At 40.7% G+C, this 15,991-nt stretch overlaps 1 protein-coding gene across 5 annotated transcripts; it reads left to right on the forward strand.

The window, feature by feature from the left end:
* Nucleotides 1-889: 889 nt before the first annotated feature.
* aifm1 (apoptosis inducing factor mitochondrion associated 1) lies at nucleotides 890-15,690 on the forward strand. 5 transcript variants are annotated; one of them, XM_083927411.1, is made up of 24 exons: nucleotides 890-1,123; nucleotides 4,324-4,454; nucleotides 4,568-4,688; nucleotides 4,836-4,859; nucleotides 5,291-5,422; nucleotides 6,519-6,590; nucleotides 6,805-6,876; nucleotides 6,980-7,057; nucleotides 7,945-8,016; nucleotides 8,236-8,307; nucleotides 8,411-8,488; nucleotides 8,887-9,005; nucleotides 9,106-9,236; nucleotides 9,572-9,662; nucleotides 9,831-9,915; nucleotides 9,993-10,069; nucleotides 10,398-10,506; nucleotides 10,587-10,694; nucleotides 10,814-10,902; nucleotides 10,984-11,124; nucleotides 11,983-12,125; nucleotides 14,096-14,220; nucleotides 14,316-14,506; nucleotides 14,653-15,690. In XM_083927411.1, exons 1-24 carry the CDS (start codon nucleotides 1,036-1,038, stop codon nucleotides 14,722-14,724), a joined length of 2,421 nt encoding a protein of 806 aa, XP_083783537.1. In that variant the 5' UTR covers nucleotides 890-1,035; the 3' UTR covers nucleotides 14,725-15,690. The 5 variants fall into 5 exon arrangements, with proteins under 5 accessions (XP_083783537.1, XP_083783539.1, XP_083783538.1 ...); XM_083927413.1 differs by lacking the exon at nucleotides 8,411-8,488; XM_083927412.1 differs by lacking the exon at nucleotides 6,980-7,057.
* The last annotated feature ends 301 nt before the right edge of the window (nucleotides 15,691-15,991 follow it).

A 15,991-nucleotide genomic window follows, 5' to 3' on the forward strand; every position in this document is an offset into this window, starting at 1 on the left:
TAGATAAGATATTTAGCCTTTTTTCTATTTATATACTGTAAATACCTGTATATGATATGTTATACTGACATTTATTTATCACCAAATTTATTTACTTTTTGTCTGATTTGTTTTATGTGTAATTGTAAAAAATAGAATTAAATAAAAAAGATGTCACAAATTACAATGATGTTAAATCAACTGTAGGGCGCAGCAGTGCATTTGTGTCCGAATGTTGTCCGCAGAAATGTCAAGAAGAAGAACCGGGTTCTGCGCAATGCTAGTGGAAAGAGGCTGAGTCACCCTTAAAAATGGCAGAGCTTTGGGGTATCACACATGCGCATTTTAATCCGGTCTGCAATTGCCGCTAGCGAACAATCAAAGAACATGGGACGATTAATGTACTGGAAAATAGTCATAATTGCACCGATTTTATTGAGCACCTGAGCAGAAACACCCACTTTAATTCTAGCGCCAAACCTTCAACAGCGCAGCTCCAGTTCTACTGCGCATGCGTTGTAACTCGAAGAGCCGCCATTTTCTTCTGGTGTCCTAGCCTCCTTCCATAGCCTTGATTAAGCGCAGTTACCAGAGAGTCTTGAGGAAAAGAGTTTGTACCAGCTGCAATTCTGTGTAATATCATTTAATACAGAGCCTGACATCACCACGGACTATGTAACCGTTGACTATTGGATAAAAAATAAAAAATGTGATCCGTCACAACACAGACACAACAACAAAAAGCAGTCGTTTAAGACTTTATGGAACTCATGTTTGACACTATCACTGATATAACCGGCGCCGCCATCTTTCTTCCAGAGCGGTTAAGTTACTCAGTTTTTCTAGCGGCGACTAATCTTATAGGTCAAAGAGTCTCTACAATTACCCATGACTCCCCTGAAACGTATGACCTGTCTCTGGCCTTGGCGTGTAGCGGGCTGCTTCTAGTCGTCAGTGTGTGCTGGCTGTAGGACTTAATTAACGTGAACTAGTTAGTGTTCCTGTCCGACGAGTCGGCTAGTAAAGTGGGAACCGTCACGGCGGAGCTGAGCCACAATGCTGAAATGTAGATCTGTATGGAAAAAGCTTGCGCCACTCGCTAGAGCCTCCTCAACTGTGTGCCGGCAGAATGTGAGGAGAGCAGGTAAGTTCAGTTAAAGTCGTTAGGTACAGTGGGTTAACTTGGTGTCTCCTTGTAAGCTGGCCTTCATTCAAAGACACATGGCTTGTGGCATAATTGCACAATAGCGACAGTTCGTTAAAGCAGACGGGGCATCTTATGGTAGCTCACTTTAATGTTTTGACCTTCCTCTGGCTGTTAGAAAGCTAGCGTAAGCTGAGCTAACATAACTGTTAATGAGCAAATGGAAACGTACACTATGTGACGTGACACTACAAAACACTACATTTCGATAACTAGGTTAGCGGTTAGCTCAACCCATATTGCAAATACCAGAAGGCCAACTATTATGAATTTAAAAAACTGACAAACTGTTACCCACGTGTTTTTTTTTAATTGAGTGCTGGTTTGCAATATGCTTATTAACGTTACAGGTGTTACGCCACAACGTCCAGAGGCGATTCCAGAGTCTGTCGGGGCCCTAGGCAAAAATTCAGAGGGGGCCCCTCCAGCCAGCGTGTCTCACCATTATGTTATAAATAATCTGACACCAACAAAAACATGCAAAATGTCAACTTTTTTTTTTTTACTTCAAAAGTGCACATTTGAATTATTTTCAAAATATGGTTATAAACATAAAACAAACTCAAACCTATTCATTTATAGAACAAAAACGCATTAATAAAAACAGAACCGGTGGGGCCTTTTTAAGGAGGTCAGGTCCCCTACTGTCACCGTAAATTTTGCATATTGTCAGCTGTGACTATACCACTGCTGTCCTAGCATGCTTTTTATTTTTTAAATAACCAAGGCACTTCAACAAAAACCTTTATTTTGTGAAAAAAAAAACTGAATAAAATAAGAGCACACTTTCCTATGTCTTCCAGTTATTGGTGTTAATCTGGCACTTGGTGACAGTTAATTGTTGGACACACCCTATTTATCTGCAGCTCTCCTGGTTACTTTGCAAGATGGGGAGCCGCTCTAAGGCGACTGAACCCTTGAGACAGCAGGTTGTCCAGATGAAGGCAAAAAGGATGACCTTCTCAGCCATCAGAGAGAGGTTCACAGTCTGTGATTTCAAGAATATTGAAGTTTACAAGGATGCAATAGCCTGTGAATATTCTTTGTCCAGGTCCTCATTATCCTCAAAGCAATTTCAGTCAAAAGCAAGTGGACTTGGTTATTTGTCTAGGAAGACGTTTCACCTCTCATCCAAGAGGCTTCATCAGTTCATGTACGCATCTGACCAGGCTGGGACTGGTCAAACTTACTGGTGTGAGATCCAGGTATTTAACCTCTCACAAGGCCGATGATGTCACTGGAACCCTTTCTGCTCCAAGTGCCAACGACAGTAGTTGGTGGGAAGTAGGTTTCAACTTCGTTAGTGCTCTATTGAGACTTAACGACAGTCGTTGGAATCACAGGAGGCCATTTGTGAACAGTTGTTCTTTACAAAATATTCAGATTAATTTAAGTCCCTCAAACAGGTTGGTCCATGTAAAACAAGTGCACGATTATGGAAATTGGTTCGACGCTGCAGCTGGAGTTGCTTGCCAGTTCAGTGCTGAACACAGCAAGGATCTGTCTTCTCTTTGTTTAAGACAATTTGGAGTGAAATCCCACTCTGCAGTGACCAAACCTCTCATCAGCAGAAAGAATAAAAAGGCTAGACTTGCCTTTGCTGAGGAGCATGTTCTGTGGACGGAGGAGAACTGGTCCAGAGGGTATGTCAGTGACGAGAGCACGTTCAATTTATTTGGGACTTATGGGAAACATTATGTTCGGCTTATGTTAAGTCTGAACCCAAAGTGGGTAAAGAAGTCTGTTAAATTCTGAGGAGGAAGTGTCATTGTTTAGGGGATGTTTTCTGCAGCAGGAGTTGGGCCTCTTGTACAGCTATTTTTTTATGTGAACCTCCTTCAGCAACATGCAACACCTACACTGCTATTGTCTCCCAATCAGCTGCGATTTTCATCAAAGACAATGTCCCCCGTCACACTGCAAAACAGGTTAAGTAGTTCCTTGGAGCTAAGAATACTGAAACAATTAAATGGCCAGCCCCATAGTGAATATCTGGAAAAGCCTTAGCAACAAAGTAATGTCTAAGCAACCCACTACAGTTACAGAACTGTGGAAGAGACTGAAGAAGAATGGACCAAGATCAAATCAGAGCAGTGTGAGAAACTAGTGATGTCCTGTGGGCGCAGGTGTGCTGAAGTCATTCAAAGCAACAGCCTCCACACTTCTTATTCATTTTTAAATCCTATAGCTCTAAGAAAACATTGTTTAAATCTTCTCTCCAGACACAATTGTTTCTGTTCTCTAATTTTGCTCACTGTTTTTTCACAAAATAAAGGTTTTTGTTGAAGTTCCTTGGTTATTTGAAAAACATGCTAACACAGCAGTGGTATAGCCACAGTGGATATTCTATCAAATTCTGAACACTAAAACATAACAGTATTTTAGAATAAATCAAGTATTAATACTTTGTTTGTTTAATTTTGGTCTCCAGTGTAGGTAATTCCCTGTCTGGATATCTATATATATCAAACATGTGTTCTGCTTATTCAGTAAATAGTCTAAAAACACACACATGCTAAAGCCTATTTTTTGTATAATCCTGTAATTGAGTGCTTTACAAATGAAAAGTACTGAGTATTTTCTAGTTTTATTAATAGCTTTAGTGAATATGTACATAACAAATCCAAATAATAAAGAATAAGAAGTTTTAAGATGGTATGTGCGTGTAATGTTATTGTACACCATGATATCTCGATATATGATTTATCACGATGTAATTCCATTGAAAGACTGAAAATTATCATCTATTTTTAATGATCACCAAGCTTTAGATTGGACCATGCTTGCATAGGCCAAATTTGACTTGGATCACAGGGTTTCTCAGTCCGCTGTGACCCTGAACGAATAAGAACAGAATACAGAGTCCTTCTGCATAAAGGTTGGGTGGATGTAAACTGACAAAGAAAGGAATCAGTGGGGACTTATTAGAGGAAAGTAGTTCATGAGAGAGGTTTATTGTAATGAGGATTCAAGCTTCTAAACACAACTGTTTTTAGCGCAAGGCAATGATTCTTGAGCATACTATGGCAGCAAAGTGAGTTAATCCTTTCATTATGGGGAATGTCAAGCTGATGCTGACATATAGAGATGCAATATTACCTCGCAAATCAGCATGATATGCTTTGTCAAATTGTTTTCAGGGTTAAACAATGGCAGAATACCAACATGTGTACCTGCGGCTCACATGTCCACCGGGCCTGCAGGGGGAGGTAGGGAAAACCAGCTGTACGTCCTTCTGGTTGGAGCAGCCTGCATTGGTGGTGGAGTTTATGTGAGTTGTCGTAGTCTGTCATAAAATACAGTATATGTATTGAAAATCATAATAAGTGTTTAATCATTGGCCGTCACATTTCACAAATGTTCATAAATGAAAATGTTTTACAGGCATACCGAACTGTCAAGGGAGACCAACGAAGATATCAGGACCGTATTGACGAAATTGCAGCCAGACCACATAACAGAGCCACTGAAGAGCCAGCCCCACCCACCCAAGAAGAGCCTCCTGGTGAGCAGTTTGTAGTCACTGTTTTCTTGATTCCACCGATAACGCAGATGTTGCTCTCAGAAGCACAGGATTCCTCTGTGATACTTTTATAGTTATGAACAGTTCCAAATGTCTCTGGTTTAATTAGTGTTTTTGTTTTGTTTGTAGCTGTTGAAGCCACTGAGACAGAGGGTGAGTGATGTATCTCTTATTTCTGATCAGAATATTTATCTTCACATTTATAGATCAAACTCCAACTCTGTTAATGAGTTAATAGGTAGTAAAATGTAACCAGTACATAAGCTACATGAATCAGTGCCTGTACAGTATTTGCTTTGTCATTCTTTTGACTGAAAGGTTTTTGTTTCATAGTTTATCATAGTTAAATGTTATTTGGTGTAATATAAGGCTGACTCTGCAGTACATGGGCCATGTTTATAGCATATTTTGAGATTATGCAGTCTGTATTTTCATTTGTGGTGGATTGGTTTAAATCATTTTCTTTAAAACCATTATTCTAACTGAATAAAAACAAATCGCTTGAATATCACATACAAAATAAATTAGATCAACTATGGTTATTCAAAGCTTATGTTTGGTAATTCTGTTAATTTCTCTCTCAGCTGTCCTAGAGCCAGAACCTGCAGTAACACCATCACCAGAACCCCAAGCAGAACCTTCAGTAGACGAGCCAAGCCCTCCACCCCCTGATGCTGAAGTTGCGGCCCCCACAGAATCAACTGAACCGCCCCCAGGTAGTCTGCATACTTTTCTATACCCCTACATGCATGCATAACATGTGCCACTGTATAAACAGTATGTTTGAACTGAAAAGGAAAAGTGTACTAGATGTGGAATAATGTTCATTATTACACTCTATTACACTTTGTACGCATACTATACTTTAAAGAGAACTGGGGTGTCAAATGATGACACCAACTGGTAAAGTTAGTGCAAAAAAAGCAGGCTGTAAAACACACCTGTCTCTTCACCTTTTTTTTTTATGGTAATGACCTGTTTTATACACAAGGCCCTCTGGATATTCCAAACTTGTCTATGGGACGTTTACTGCATGAACTGTGTCTTAGCCCTCTTTTTGTTGTGCGTTTATTTTTCCTTCGCCGTCTTGTATTTAGTGATGCATGTGTGTTCTGTTGGGTTCATTTACTTTTTGTCCTCTAACCTTGTACATTAACCCTTTACAGTTTCAGTGCAACTTTGGACTCTCACATGCTCACCTCCATTCTGAACTGTAAATACCTTTGTCTTTGTTGTGTTAGTTGTCAGTGTTTTATACAAATATCTTGGCTCTGGGCTTTTTCATATTTGTGATATTAAATGGAACCCCTCCTGTCTGACATTTCTGTGAATGTGTCAAACTTTGTGTAACTTTATCCTGGTCTAGTACTCAAAAGTTTTTCTTTACTGTTAAAGTAATCGTGTTTTCATAACTGGAGGCTGCCCTTTTGAATCAAATTATATTTCTTAACTCCAGACATTTTTCATGCTGTGTCCAATATGTTAAATGTCTTTGCTCCAGTTTATAAAATGGCAAGATCCATAGTAACTGTGAACATCACTGTCATAACTGTTACAACACCATACTCAGCTCCTTGATAATTTTTCTCTTAAAAATAACTCCTTTTCAAGTGTAATGTGTTGTAGAGTATGTAAGTTTGTGGAAGTTAACCACAGATTGGGCGGCTTCCACTTGTCATTGTTAGTGTGCATGATCTGCAGAATGTTCTCAGGGTAAAGATGAAGGAAAAGCATGGATCCTGATGGATTTCCCGTTTTTAATAATCTCTTGAAGGATTTAATCTTAACCCGTAGTCTGGATTGCCCCTACAGCAGATGAGCCAGTGGTAGAAGCATCCCCAGAAGAGGCAGCAGAACCAGCGGCTGCACCTGTAGTTGAGGAGGGTAAGGTTTGAGAAGAAAGGATAGTCTGATCTAAGTACTCATCCAATTGGAAATATTGGACTTTTGCCGACAGCTCAGGTGCAATATACACCTTTGCTTTTCCAACTGAGTCTGTGGAGTAGATAAACACTACAAGTCAGTTAAAGAAGTATTTCATAAATAAGCTTTAGTGCACAACAGAGGTTGATATGTAACTTTGACACTATACTACCAGAACCATCACCCCCCTCTGAGCCGTCCCCAGCTGATCTTACAGAGCCGTCCCCTGCACCTGTTGTGGAGAGTGGTAAGCACTCAGTCAGACCTGTGCATGGAACCACTGATGTACGTGTTCAGCCTCTGAGGGTTTCTTTTGTCTTAACTGGTTATTGCTCCGGTTATACTAACAGAACCTACAGCAGCAGCAGCAGCAGAAAGCCCCCCAACAGAGCCAACCGAGCCTCAACCTGAAGTTGTGGCAGAGAGTGGTAAGACCATAATCCGGCTTCAGTTGGAGCGGGGAAGCGGGCAGACACCAATACTTTCCCATTTTTAAAAATGTTAATTTCAAACACCTTTTCTTCTGTTTATATTTTTAGCATCTTTTCTTCCTGCCTGTTCATGTCTTTTTCACATTGTTTGGGTTCTTGTAATGATAAAGGTTACTCTCACTCACATGAAAGAAATATTTCTGTTTCAGTCCAAATTTAGACACACATACTCAGCTCTATTCTGAACTCTAAATACCTATGTTTTCTGTGGTCACAGTTGTTGGGGTTGTCAGTATTTTCTACAAATATCTTGGCTTCTAGTGTGGTTTGTTAGCCTTTCTGTGTGATGTACAATGGAACCCCTCCTGTCAATATTTTCTGTGAATGTGTCAAACTTTATGTAACTTTGTCCAAACCTTTTTTTACTCTTAATGTGATAGTATAGTTCAGAACTGGAGGCTGTCTTTTTGAATTGACTTTTTTCTGTCTTACCTCCAGACTTTTTTAATGCTATGACTAAGATGTAAAATGTCTTCACATCAGTTTCTATTTTAAACAGGAACTCTGAAAACAGAAAGGTCCTTGGTACTTGAGATCATCAGTGTGTTAAGACACTCTTGATTAAAAAATAGCAATGACCCTCTTATTAATATGTACAAAGGTTTTAACTTCCTAGTCAGCTCCTTGATACTATAAAATATGTACGTCTCTGTGGAAGTTAACCACAGATTGGGCGGCTTCCACTTGTCATTGTTAGTGTGCATGATCTGCAGAATGTTCTCAGGGTAAAGCTGAAGGAAACGCATGGATCCTGATGGTCATCCCGTTTTTAATAATCTCTTGAAGGATTTAATCTTAACCCGTAGTCTGGATTGCCCCTACAGCAGATGAGCCAGTGGTAGAAGCATCCCCAGAAGAAGCAGCAGAACCAGCGGCTGCACCTGTAGTTGAGGAGGGTAAGGTTTGAGAAGAAAGGATAGTCTGATCTAAGTACTCATTCAATTGGAAATATTGGACTTTTGCTGACAGCTCAGGTGCAATTTACACCTTTGCTTTTCCATCTGACCTGAGTCTGTGGAGTACATAAACACTACAACTCAGTTAAAGAAGTATTTCATAAATAAGCTTTAGTGCACAACAGAGGTTGATATGTAACTTTGACACTATACTACCAGAACCGTCAGCCCCCTCTGAGCCGTCCCCAGCTGATCTTACAGAGCCGTCCCCTGCACCTGTTGTGGAGAGTGGTAAGCACTCAGTCAGACCTGTGCATGGAACCACTGATGTACGTGTTCAGCCTCTGAGGGTTTCTTTTGTCTTAACTGGTTATTGCTCCGGTTATACTAACAGAACCTACAGCAGCAGCAGCAGCAGAAAGCCCCCCAGCAGAGCCAACCGAGCCTCAACCTGAAGTTGTGGCAGAGAGTGGTAAGACCATAATCCGGCTTCGGTTGGAGCGGGGAAGCGGGCAGACACCGATACTTTCCCATTTTGATAATGTTAATTTCAAACACCCTTTCTTCTGTTTATATTTTTAACATTTCTTTTCTCATTACAGCTTTTCTCCCTGCCTTTTTATGTGGTTTTCACATTGTTTGGGTTCTTGTAATGATAGCGGTTAATCTCACTCACATGAAAATTTTGTTTATTTTTCCATTTACTCCTTTCAGGCGTATTTTTATAAGTCACAGGTACTGATGACCATTTAAGATCATGCACTGAATATTTGTCTCCTGCTTTTGCTCTCTGCCTTTCACTCTTTCTTTCTTTCTCTCTTTCTTTCACTCTCACTTTCTTGTGCTTGCTGTCGCTCTCTCATGCTCTAGGAGACGTCACACCTGCCTCTCTCAAGGTCCCCTCACACACCCCCTACCTCCTTATTGGTGGAGGTACAGCCTCTTTCGCTGCAGCCCGGTCTATTCGAGCCAGAGATCCCGGTGCCAAGGTCAGCATTCAATTCATCATTCACCTTGTTGTATGAGTTTCTCTGTTACATGTGTTTTTCCTCATACTGTATCTGCCTTTTTTTGAATTGTTGCTACCAGGTATTGATTGTGACTGAGGAGCCTGACGCTCCATACATGAGACCACCACTTTCTAAGGAGCTATGGTTCTCCGATGACCCAAGTGTTACGGAAACACTGCGCTTCAAACAGTGGAATGGGAAGGAAAGGAGGTGTGTTTAGGTTCCTTGTATTCTGCCTTTGGTTTCAACTTTATTTCCTTAAATTCTTTCAGTCTCATGGTAGCGCTGCGCTTTTCTTAAAAAAACTGTCTGCCTCAACATCTGTCCCTTTCTGCTGGGATAAGTGGTCATTACAGTACGTAAGTTAGACTTAGACTGTTGTGCTGTGACAAATCTTTGCTTTCATTAGTAAATTAGAGTTTCTGTTGGTGGCACTTTTTCTTATTTAGCTGGACATCACTGTTCATGATTCAGCTATGAACAATTCCTAATAATTGATTTTGTCATGATACCAACTAAAATTGTACCATTTGTTTGTGTGCCAGTATCTACTTCCAGCCACCATCATTCTACATTAATGCAGACGAATTGGATGCTGCAGAGAATGGTGGAGTGGCAGTTCTCACCGGCAAAAAGGTCGGTTTATATTTGCTTTCCTTTAACACTACAGTGTGCTAATGTCATGATTATATGATGGTAGTACCAGCAGTACTCATACCAGAAGTGAGTTATTTCATTGGTAGATGTAAATTAACCATTTTATAGAGATTTTTAACAAAAAATACATGATTTAATCCATTGTAGGTGGTTCACATGGATGTGAGAGGAAACAAAGTAAAACTGGACGATGATACTGAGATTTCATATGACAAGTGTCTGATTGCTACAGGTAAGCCTCTTTAAAATGCCTTCATTATTGCGTGCGGTTTAAACCTGATGGAGGTTAATTTGAACTGTTCGCCTTAGGCGGCGTGCCACGAAATCTACAGGTCATCGAAAGAGCAGGAGAGGAGGTGATGAAGAAGACAACGTTGTTCCGCAAGGTAAGTGTTTGGCCACAAGGGGGAGATAGCTTTGTATGTGCTGGCTGAGAAGGCTATACTCAGCTCCAAACAACTGATACATTTTGGCTGTATAACATGATGGTGGAAATGTTTGAATGGCAATATTTTTTGATTGAATAAGTTGTTTGGAAGTGTTAGATACCAATGAATGCTATCAGAATGTTGATTCCACCACTTTCAGATGGGTCACTATGGGCAAAATACTTAGTTTTGTCAAGAAAATAATACAAAGTATAATGCCATTTTCATGTGATACATTACTTGCAAAAAAGCAAATTTAATATGTACATTTTGTTTTCCTCCAAAGATTGAAGACTTCAAAGCATTGGATAAGGTCTCCAGAAACATTAAGTCCATCACAATCATTGGAGGCGGCTTCTTGGGCAGCGAGCTGGCCTGTGCCCTCGGCAGGAGATGTAAGATGACTGGACACGATGACAAAAATGACAGAATAGATAATACTTCTGATTTTTACAGCTGCTACTCCTTTTTTCAGCAAATGAGTTTGACCTGGAGGTGATACAGATGTTCCCAGAGAAGGGCAACATGGGAAAAGTATTGCCTGAGTATCTGAGCAACTGGACAACAGAAAAAGTCAAGACGGGTTAATGTCCATTTCATACTAAAGCATTTCTGAACGATCATATCTACTCTTGAAAAAGAGTTTTGTTTTTTATCTCTTCATTTCTTCTTCTATTAAATATTCTCCCTTTGGTTTTCTAGAGGGTGTGAAGGTCATCTCAGAAGCTTTGGTGAAATCTGTGGTCTGCAAAGATGATAAGTTAGAAATCCAACTCAAGGATGGCCGATTGGTGAGTCCAGGTGTTTGTACAAGTCCAGTGTTCGTCAGGAAATTACTTATTAGTTACTGATTACACTGTTTCTCCTTGTAGGTGAAAACCGACCACATTGTTGCAGCTGTTGGCCTGGAGCCTAATGTTGACCTTGCCAAGTCAGCGGGTCTGGAGGTGGACTCTGACTTTGGTGGTTTCCGGGTCAATGCAGAGCTGCAAGCCAGATCCAATATTTGGGTGGTAAGTTAATGTTCATAAGTTAGTTTTGTGTTCCAGTAACAGTCAACAGGATCACGCCTTGCTTAAAAAGGGACTGATTTTGACTGACTGTAGAAATGTTAGCACCTGTTTACAAGGTGTAGTGAAGCTGGTTACTAGTGTGGCAGTCTTTTTGCTGTTAAGTGGATTAACTTTTCTTGGAGTTGATAATCCTTTAGTGGCACAACTCTTCCTTACGTTTTCAAACTGGACACCCATGCATTTGCTTGGCAACTCTTTTTATTACCCACTTTTAATTAGTGATAAGACGATACACAGGCCGATATTATCAGCCGATGTGGGCTGCTGCATTCGCTGATAGTTTTTTTTTCCCCGGCACAATTACTGACAGGCAGCTCCGCGTTACTGTAGAAGCCTTTTTTTAAGTTCAATAAATGTTCCCCTTTTTTTAAAAATTGCGACTCGTAACATTTGTTATCATCTTTGTGTAATTTTTATGATGTAAATTGAGGGAGCAAAATTATTATCAGCTCCAAATATGGGCTTAGGAAAATCTGCAGTCCTTATTATCGGCCCCTGAAAATCTATATTGGTCGATCCCTACTTTTAATGAGTTGTAAAAAAATAATAACTGTTGACTGAACTCAAATAAATCGAAGAAATACAAAATATACTCAGCTGTATTTTTTAGGTTTAATATATGGTTTACTCAGTAGGTCAAGGCCTTTCACCTCCGCTTTCTTCCATCTTTTATTATAGTGCCCCCTTCTGGCAAACTCAGGTCATGGTCCAGAAAAAAAAATGCACGTCTGTAGACATTTGATGTAATTGTATTACACTTAGGAATACACATCCTCAATCCCTCCTGTCTGGATTTAGGCAGGAGATGCTGCATGTTTCTATGACATCAGACTGGGCCGCAGACGAGTGGAGCACCACGATCACGCCGTTGTGAGTGGAAGACTAGCAGGAGAGAACATGACAGGAGCCAACAAACCCTACTGGCATCAGTCTATGTTCTGGTGAGTATTACAGGATTTCCTATTCCCTGCTAGTGATGCTAACTTTTCAGGGGTCTTATATATTTCAACTGTTTTGCAAATGAGAGCTGCGAGTCATGTAGCCAGCTTGAAGGGAAATATTTGAGGAAGCGTGAGGCTGTCTGAATTCTTGATTGCAAAGGTCGCCATCAAATACATTTAAATACGTGGGCACTGGGGCAGCATGTACAAATCTACAAATGACTCCGATTTAATCCTTTTAGAAGTCATATATACATGCATGATTGCTTTTAAGTCTTGAATACCATTATGTTATAAATGATTTAAATTGCCCTTGGAGGACATTGGGATAGGAGTTTTCAGCAGATATTTTTCAATCCCATCATAAATTTTACTTTGTTAAAAACATCACTGATATGATCCTAAGTGGACTCGACCAGATATTCAGGGAGTTGCCAAAAATTGAACATCAGTGTGGAATGTGGCCCGCACTACACAGTTGAATGCTGTCACTGCATGTTTTTAGCAGCTGGTGAAATATGACACACTGCTGACGACATGGGTTCATTGCAGTACCCAAAAAAAACACACAGGCTATAACTCAATGCCAGTGTAATGTATGTGTAGTACCAGGCTGCTGTGATGCCTCCTGGGTGTCCTTAACATAATTTAGCAGCAGTGGTCAGTTAGTTAATTTTAAGAGGGTGACGTCCATTTCTTTTTTTTTTAAAAACACACCCTTGTTCCATATTCATTCCTCATTGAAAAAGGTTTAGTTTAAAAATGAAAGGCCTTTATGGTGGAAGACTACAGATAAAACATGTCAAACATATCTCAAGAACATTTTATAACTCATTATTCAAATTAAGTCTGCAACTGCCTCTGCTCTACGTGCTACTTACAGCTAGGGTTGAAAAAGGGGGGGGGGGGGGGGATGTTCGGAAACTTTGGAGAAACGTTCCATGGGAAGTTCAGCAGGGGGATTTTTGAATTATCCAGTAAGATTTGATGTAGTCCACGGGCTCAAATGTGTGGCTTCAATAGTCCAGGGTTCTAGAAATCATCTGTGCGATGTGATGGAGGAAGACACAGTGCATGTAGGGGGCGTGGCCTCAATACCCCTGCTGTAGGCAGTGTGCTATGTGCATGTTATTGAGGAATAGCATAGATATTCTCAAGTGTACATGAAATCTGGTTGTTTTAGTCAAGATAATGCTAAAAATATATTTTCCCAACTATAATTAATACCCCACTAATTTCCAGGTTTATTCTCATAAATTCCTGTTAATTCCCATGGAAAGTTTCCAATTTTGGAAACTCACAGAATTTTGCAGCCCTACTTAACAGCTTCAGGTGACATGCAGAAAGCCTTTAACAGGAATGTTAGCACAGTGACACTGACAACAGGTTCCCCAAACATATTGAGCCAAAGGTCTGGGTGTGTGAGTGATGTCACGCAGGCCTTCTGAACAGAATGACCACAGCATGTAATTTGTGAAGGTCATTCCGCTGTGACATTATTTTAGGTCACCAGCCAGCTTGAAACTCATCAGGTGGTGGTGGGTTGTCACTGACATTCACAGCAACATGTTCCCAACAAGTGCCCTCTCAGCCCTGTTTGTTTTGTGTGTGTATGTATGTATGTGTGTGTGTGTGTGTGTGTGTGTGTGTGTGTGTGTGTTTGTGTGTCTATAGCTGTGTGAGGTACACAAACACAGTTTTGATAGTAAAGTTTTAAAAGGAAGAAGTTGCTGTACTTCACGCGAGAGGATAAACTTTGGCAAGAAGATTTTTTTTTTGCTTAGAAAATGTTTTTGACACTTCTTGGCACAAAATTACAGTTTGTCTAGCTGCAGTGTCAACCTACATTGGCTTGACTGCGTGTGTGTGTGTGCGTGCGTGTGTGTGCGTGCGTGCGTGCGCGCGTGCTAGGAATTTTTGATCAAATGATTCCCCTCTACATGTTTCGAATATCACATGGTTTCTCACAGGAGTGACCTGGGTCCTGACGTGGGGTACGAGGCGATTGGGATTGTTGACAGCAGCCTTCCAACAGTAGGAGTGTTTGCCAAAGCCACAGCCAAGGATACACCTAAAGCTGCTACAGAGCAGTCAGGTATTTATGAAATCTTAATCCTATAAAGCAAAAATAACCAGTGAATTTGAGGACAGAGGCTCGGATATAGTCTTAACCATTTAAATGTATTGCAGGAACTGGAATCCGCTCAGAGAGTGAAACGGAGGACACAGCTACTAGCCCAGTGGTCTCTTCAACTCCTGCTCCCAAAATGGTGCAGCAGAAAGACGAGTATGGAAAAGGAGTCATCTTCTACCTGAGAGACAAAGTAGTGGTGGGCATTATCCTGTGGAACGTCTTCAACAGGATGCCCATTGCAAGAAAGGTACATCACTTTGTAAGAAAAATGGTTATCACAGTAAGGATTTAAAATGTAGATTTGATAATTGTAAATTGTTTATTATTATGTTGTGTTATTATTAAATTATTTCCCCCTGGGATTATTAAAAAATTTCTGATTCCGATTCGTAGATAATCAAGGATGGAGAGGAGCACGCAGATCTAAATGAAGTGGCCAAACTGTTCAACATCCATGACGATTAAGATGGTAGAGGCCGGTACTCATTGCGGGAGGGCAGTTACACTTCATGTGCATACTGAACTTTGGCATCCATTGCCACACAACTGATCATACAGGAGGAATCATGTACATTATGTCATTGTCGCTGAAATGTATTCATATTTCAAATTTGTATCTACTGTACCAGTTTTGTCTGTTTTTTTTTCTATCCAGCAAAAATCCTTAGCCCCTTTCACACAGATTCCGCAACAGCGGTGCAGTGAAGAAATGCCGCAAAACACAGCCTTTTGTCAATTCACACAGAACCAAGCAAGGTGACGTAATGCAGCCCCAGGTGTGATTTCACACAGAACGCCGGCATTCCCTCAGCAAAACGGGCATCTAGTGTGCGTGAAAGCTGACCAAACCGCCAACTTTATGCTTTATAGTAGCACAAATGTAGAGAGGACGACAGACAGACTGCAGAACGTGGCGCCTGCACTAATGTGTGTGTGTGTTTGAGAGAGGGAGAGAAAGGAAAAAGACAAAAGAGAGGGGAGGAGACGGACTATTGCACACGATGTTTCTGTAAGTTATTAATAACTTGTGCTACTCTGAACGCTGCTTTGTCATTTTTTTGACCTGCCTGACTGCATCACTACTGTGGTTCGCTCCGTCTTGCAGCCTGTGATAACCTCCACCACCGACTCGGAGGCGCAACAGATCTGCCCCCCCAACCCCAACCACCGCACCGTCTCATTACCTTTCACACAGACGTCGGGCAGTAATAAAGGTGCAACAGCCCCGAAACGTAATGGCTGTGTGAAAGGGGCTAATGTCTCATGTAACACCGAACTTTTTTCTCATGTTTTTGAAAATCATGGTCAAGATGTGATAGTACTGCTTTTCCCCACCAGGCTGAAAATGCTGTGCATGGATTATTGTTTCCCACTGTGTGATCAGAGCAGCTTGCCGTGAAAGAATCTGCAATAAAAGCTATTTTTAAGTGATAGTGATCCCATTATTTTCTTTTTCTACTCTAGATAATGGCATTGATAACGTATACATTGAACTGCATTCTGAGTCTGTGTGGTTGAGCTCATGTGTCCTGAAGCATTTTAATGTGTACTGCTTGGTAAATGTACTTCTGACATATGAACTATAGTGATTGGACCTTTTTTTAAATTAAGTCAAATGTCTAACCTCAGCTAAAAGCACTGGGTACAGACGGGCTTGTATAAAGGGCACCTGGCGAGTACATAAGATCTAATTAAGCCGAGCCAATGTGCGCTCCAACAAGAACAACGTTAA

The sequence above is a fragment of the Echiichthys vipera genome (assembly GCF_963691815.1).
Source record: "Echiichthys vipera genome assembly, chromosome: 14".
Classification (NCBI taxonomy): domain Eukaryota; kingdom Metazoa; phylum Chordata; class Actinopteri; order Perciformes; family Trachinidae; genus Echiichthys; species Echiichthys vipera.

Bases quoted from the DNA above. Each gene is read 5' to 3' on its own strand.
- aifm1 (XM_083927411.1), top strand. From the start codon at position 1,036: ATGCTGAAATGTAGATCTGTATGGAAAAAGCTTGCGCCACTCGCTAGA. The intron at 1,124-4,323 runs GTAAGTTCAGTT...AATTGTTTTCAG, and splicing joins GCAGAATGTGAGGAGAGCAG to GGTTAAACAATGGCAGAATA. The intron at 10,070-10,397 runs GTAAGTGTTTGG...TTTCCTCCAAAG, and splicing joins AGACAACGTTGTTCCGCAAG to ATTGAAGACTTCAAAGCATT.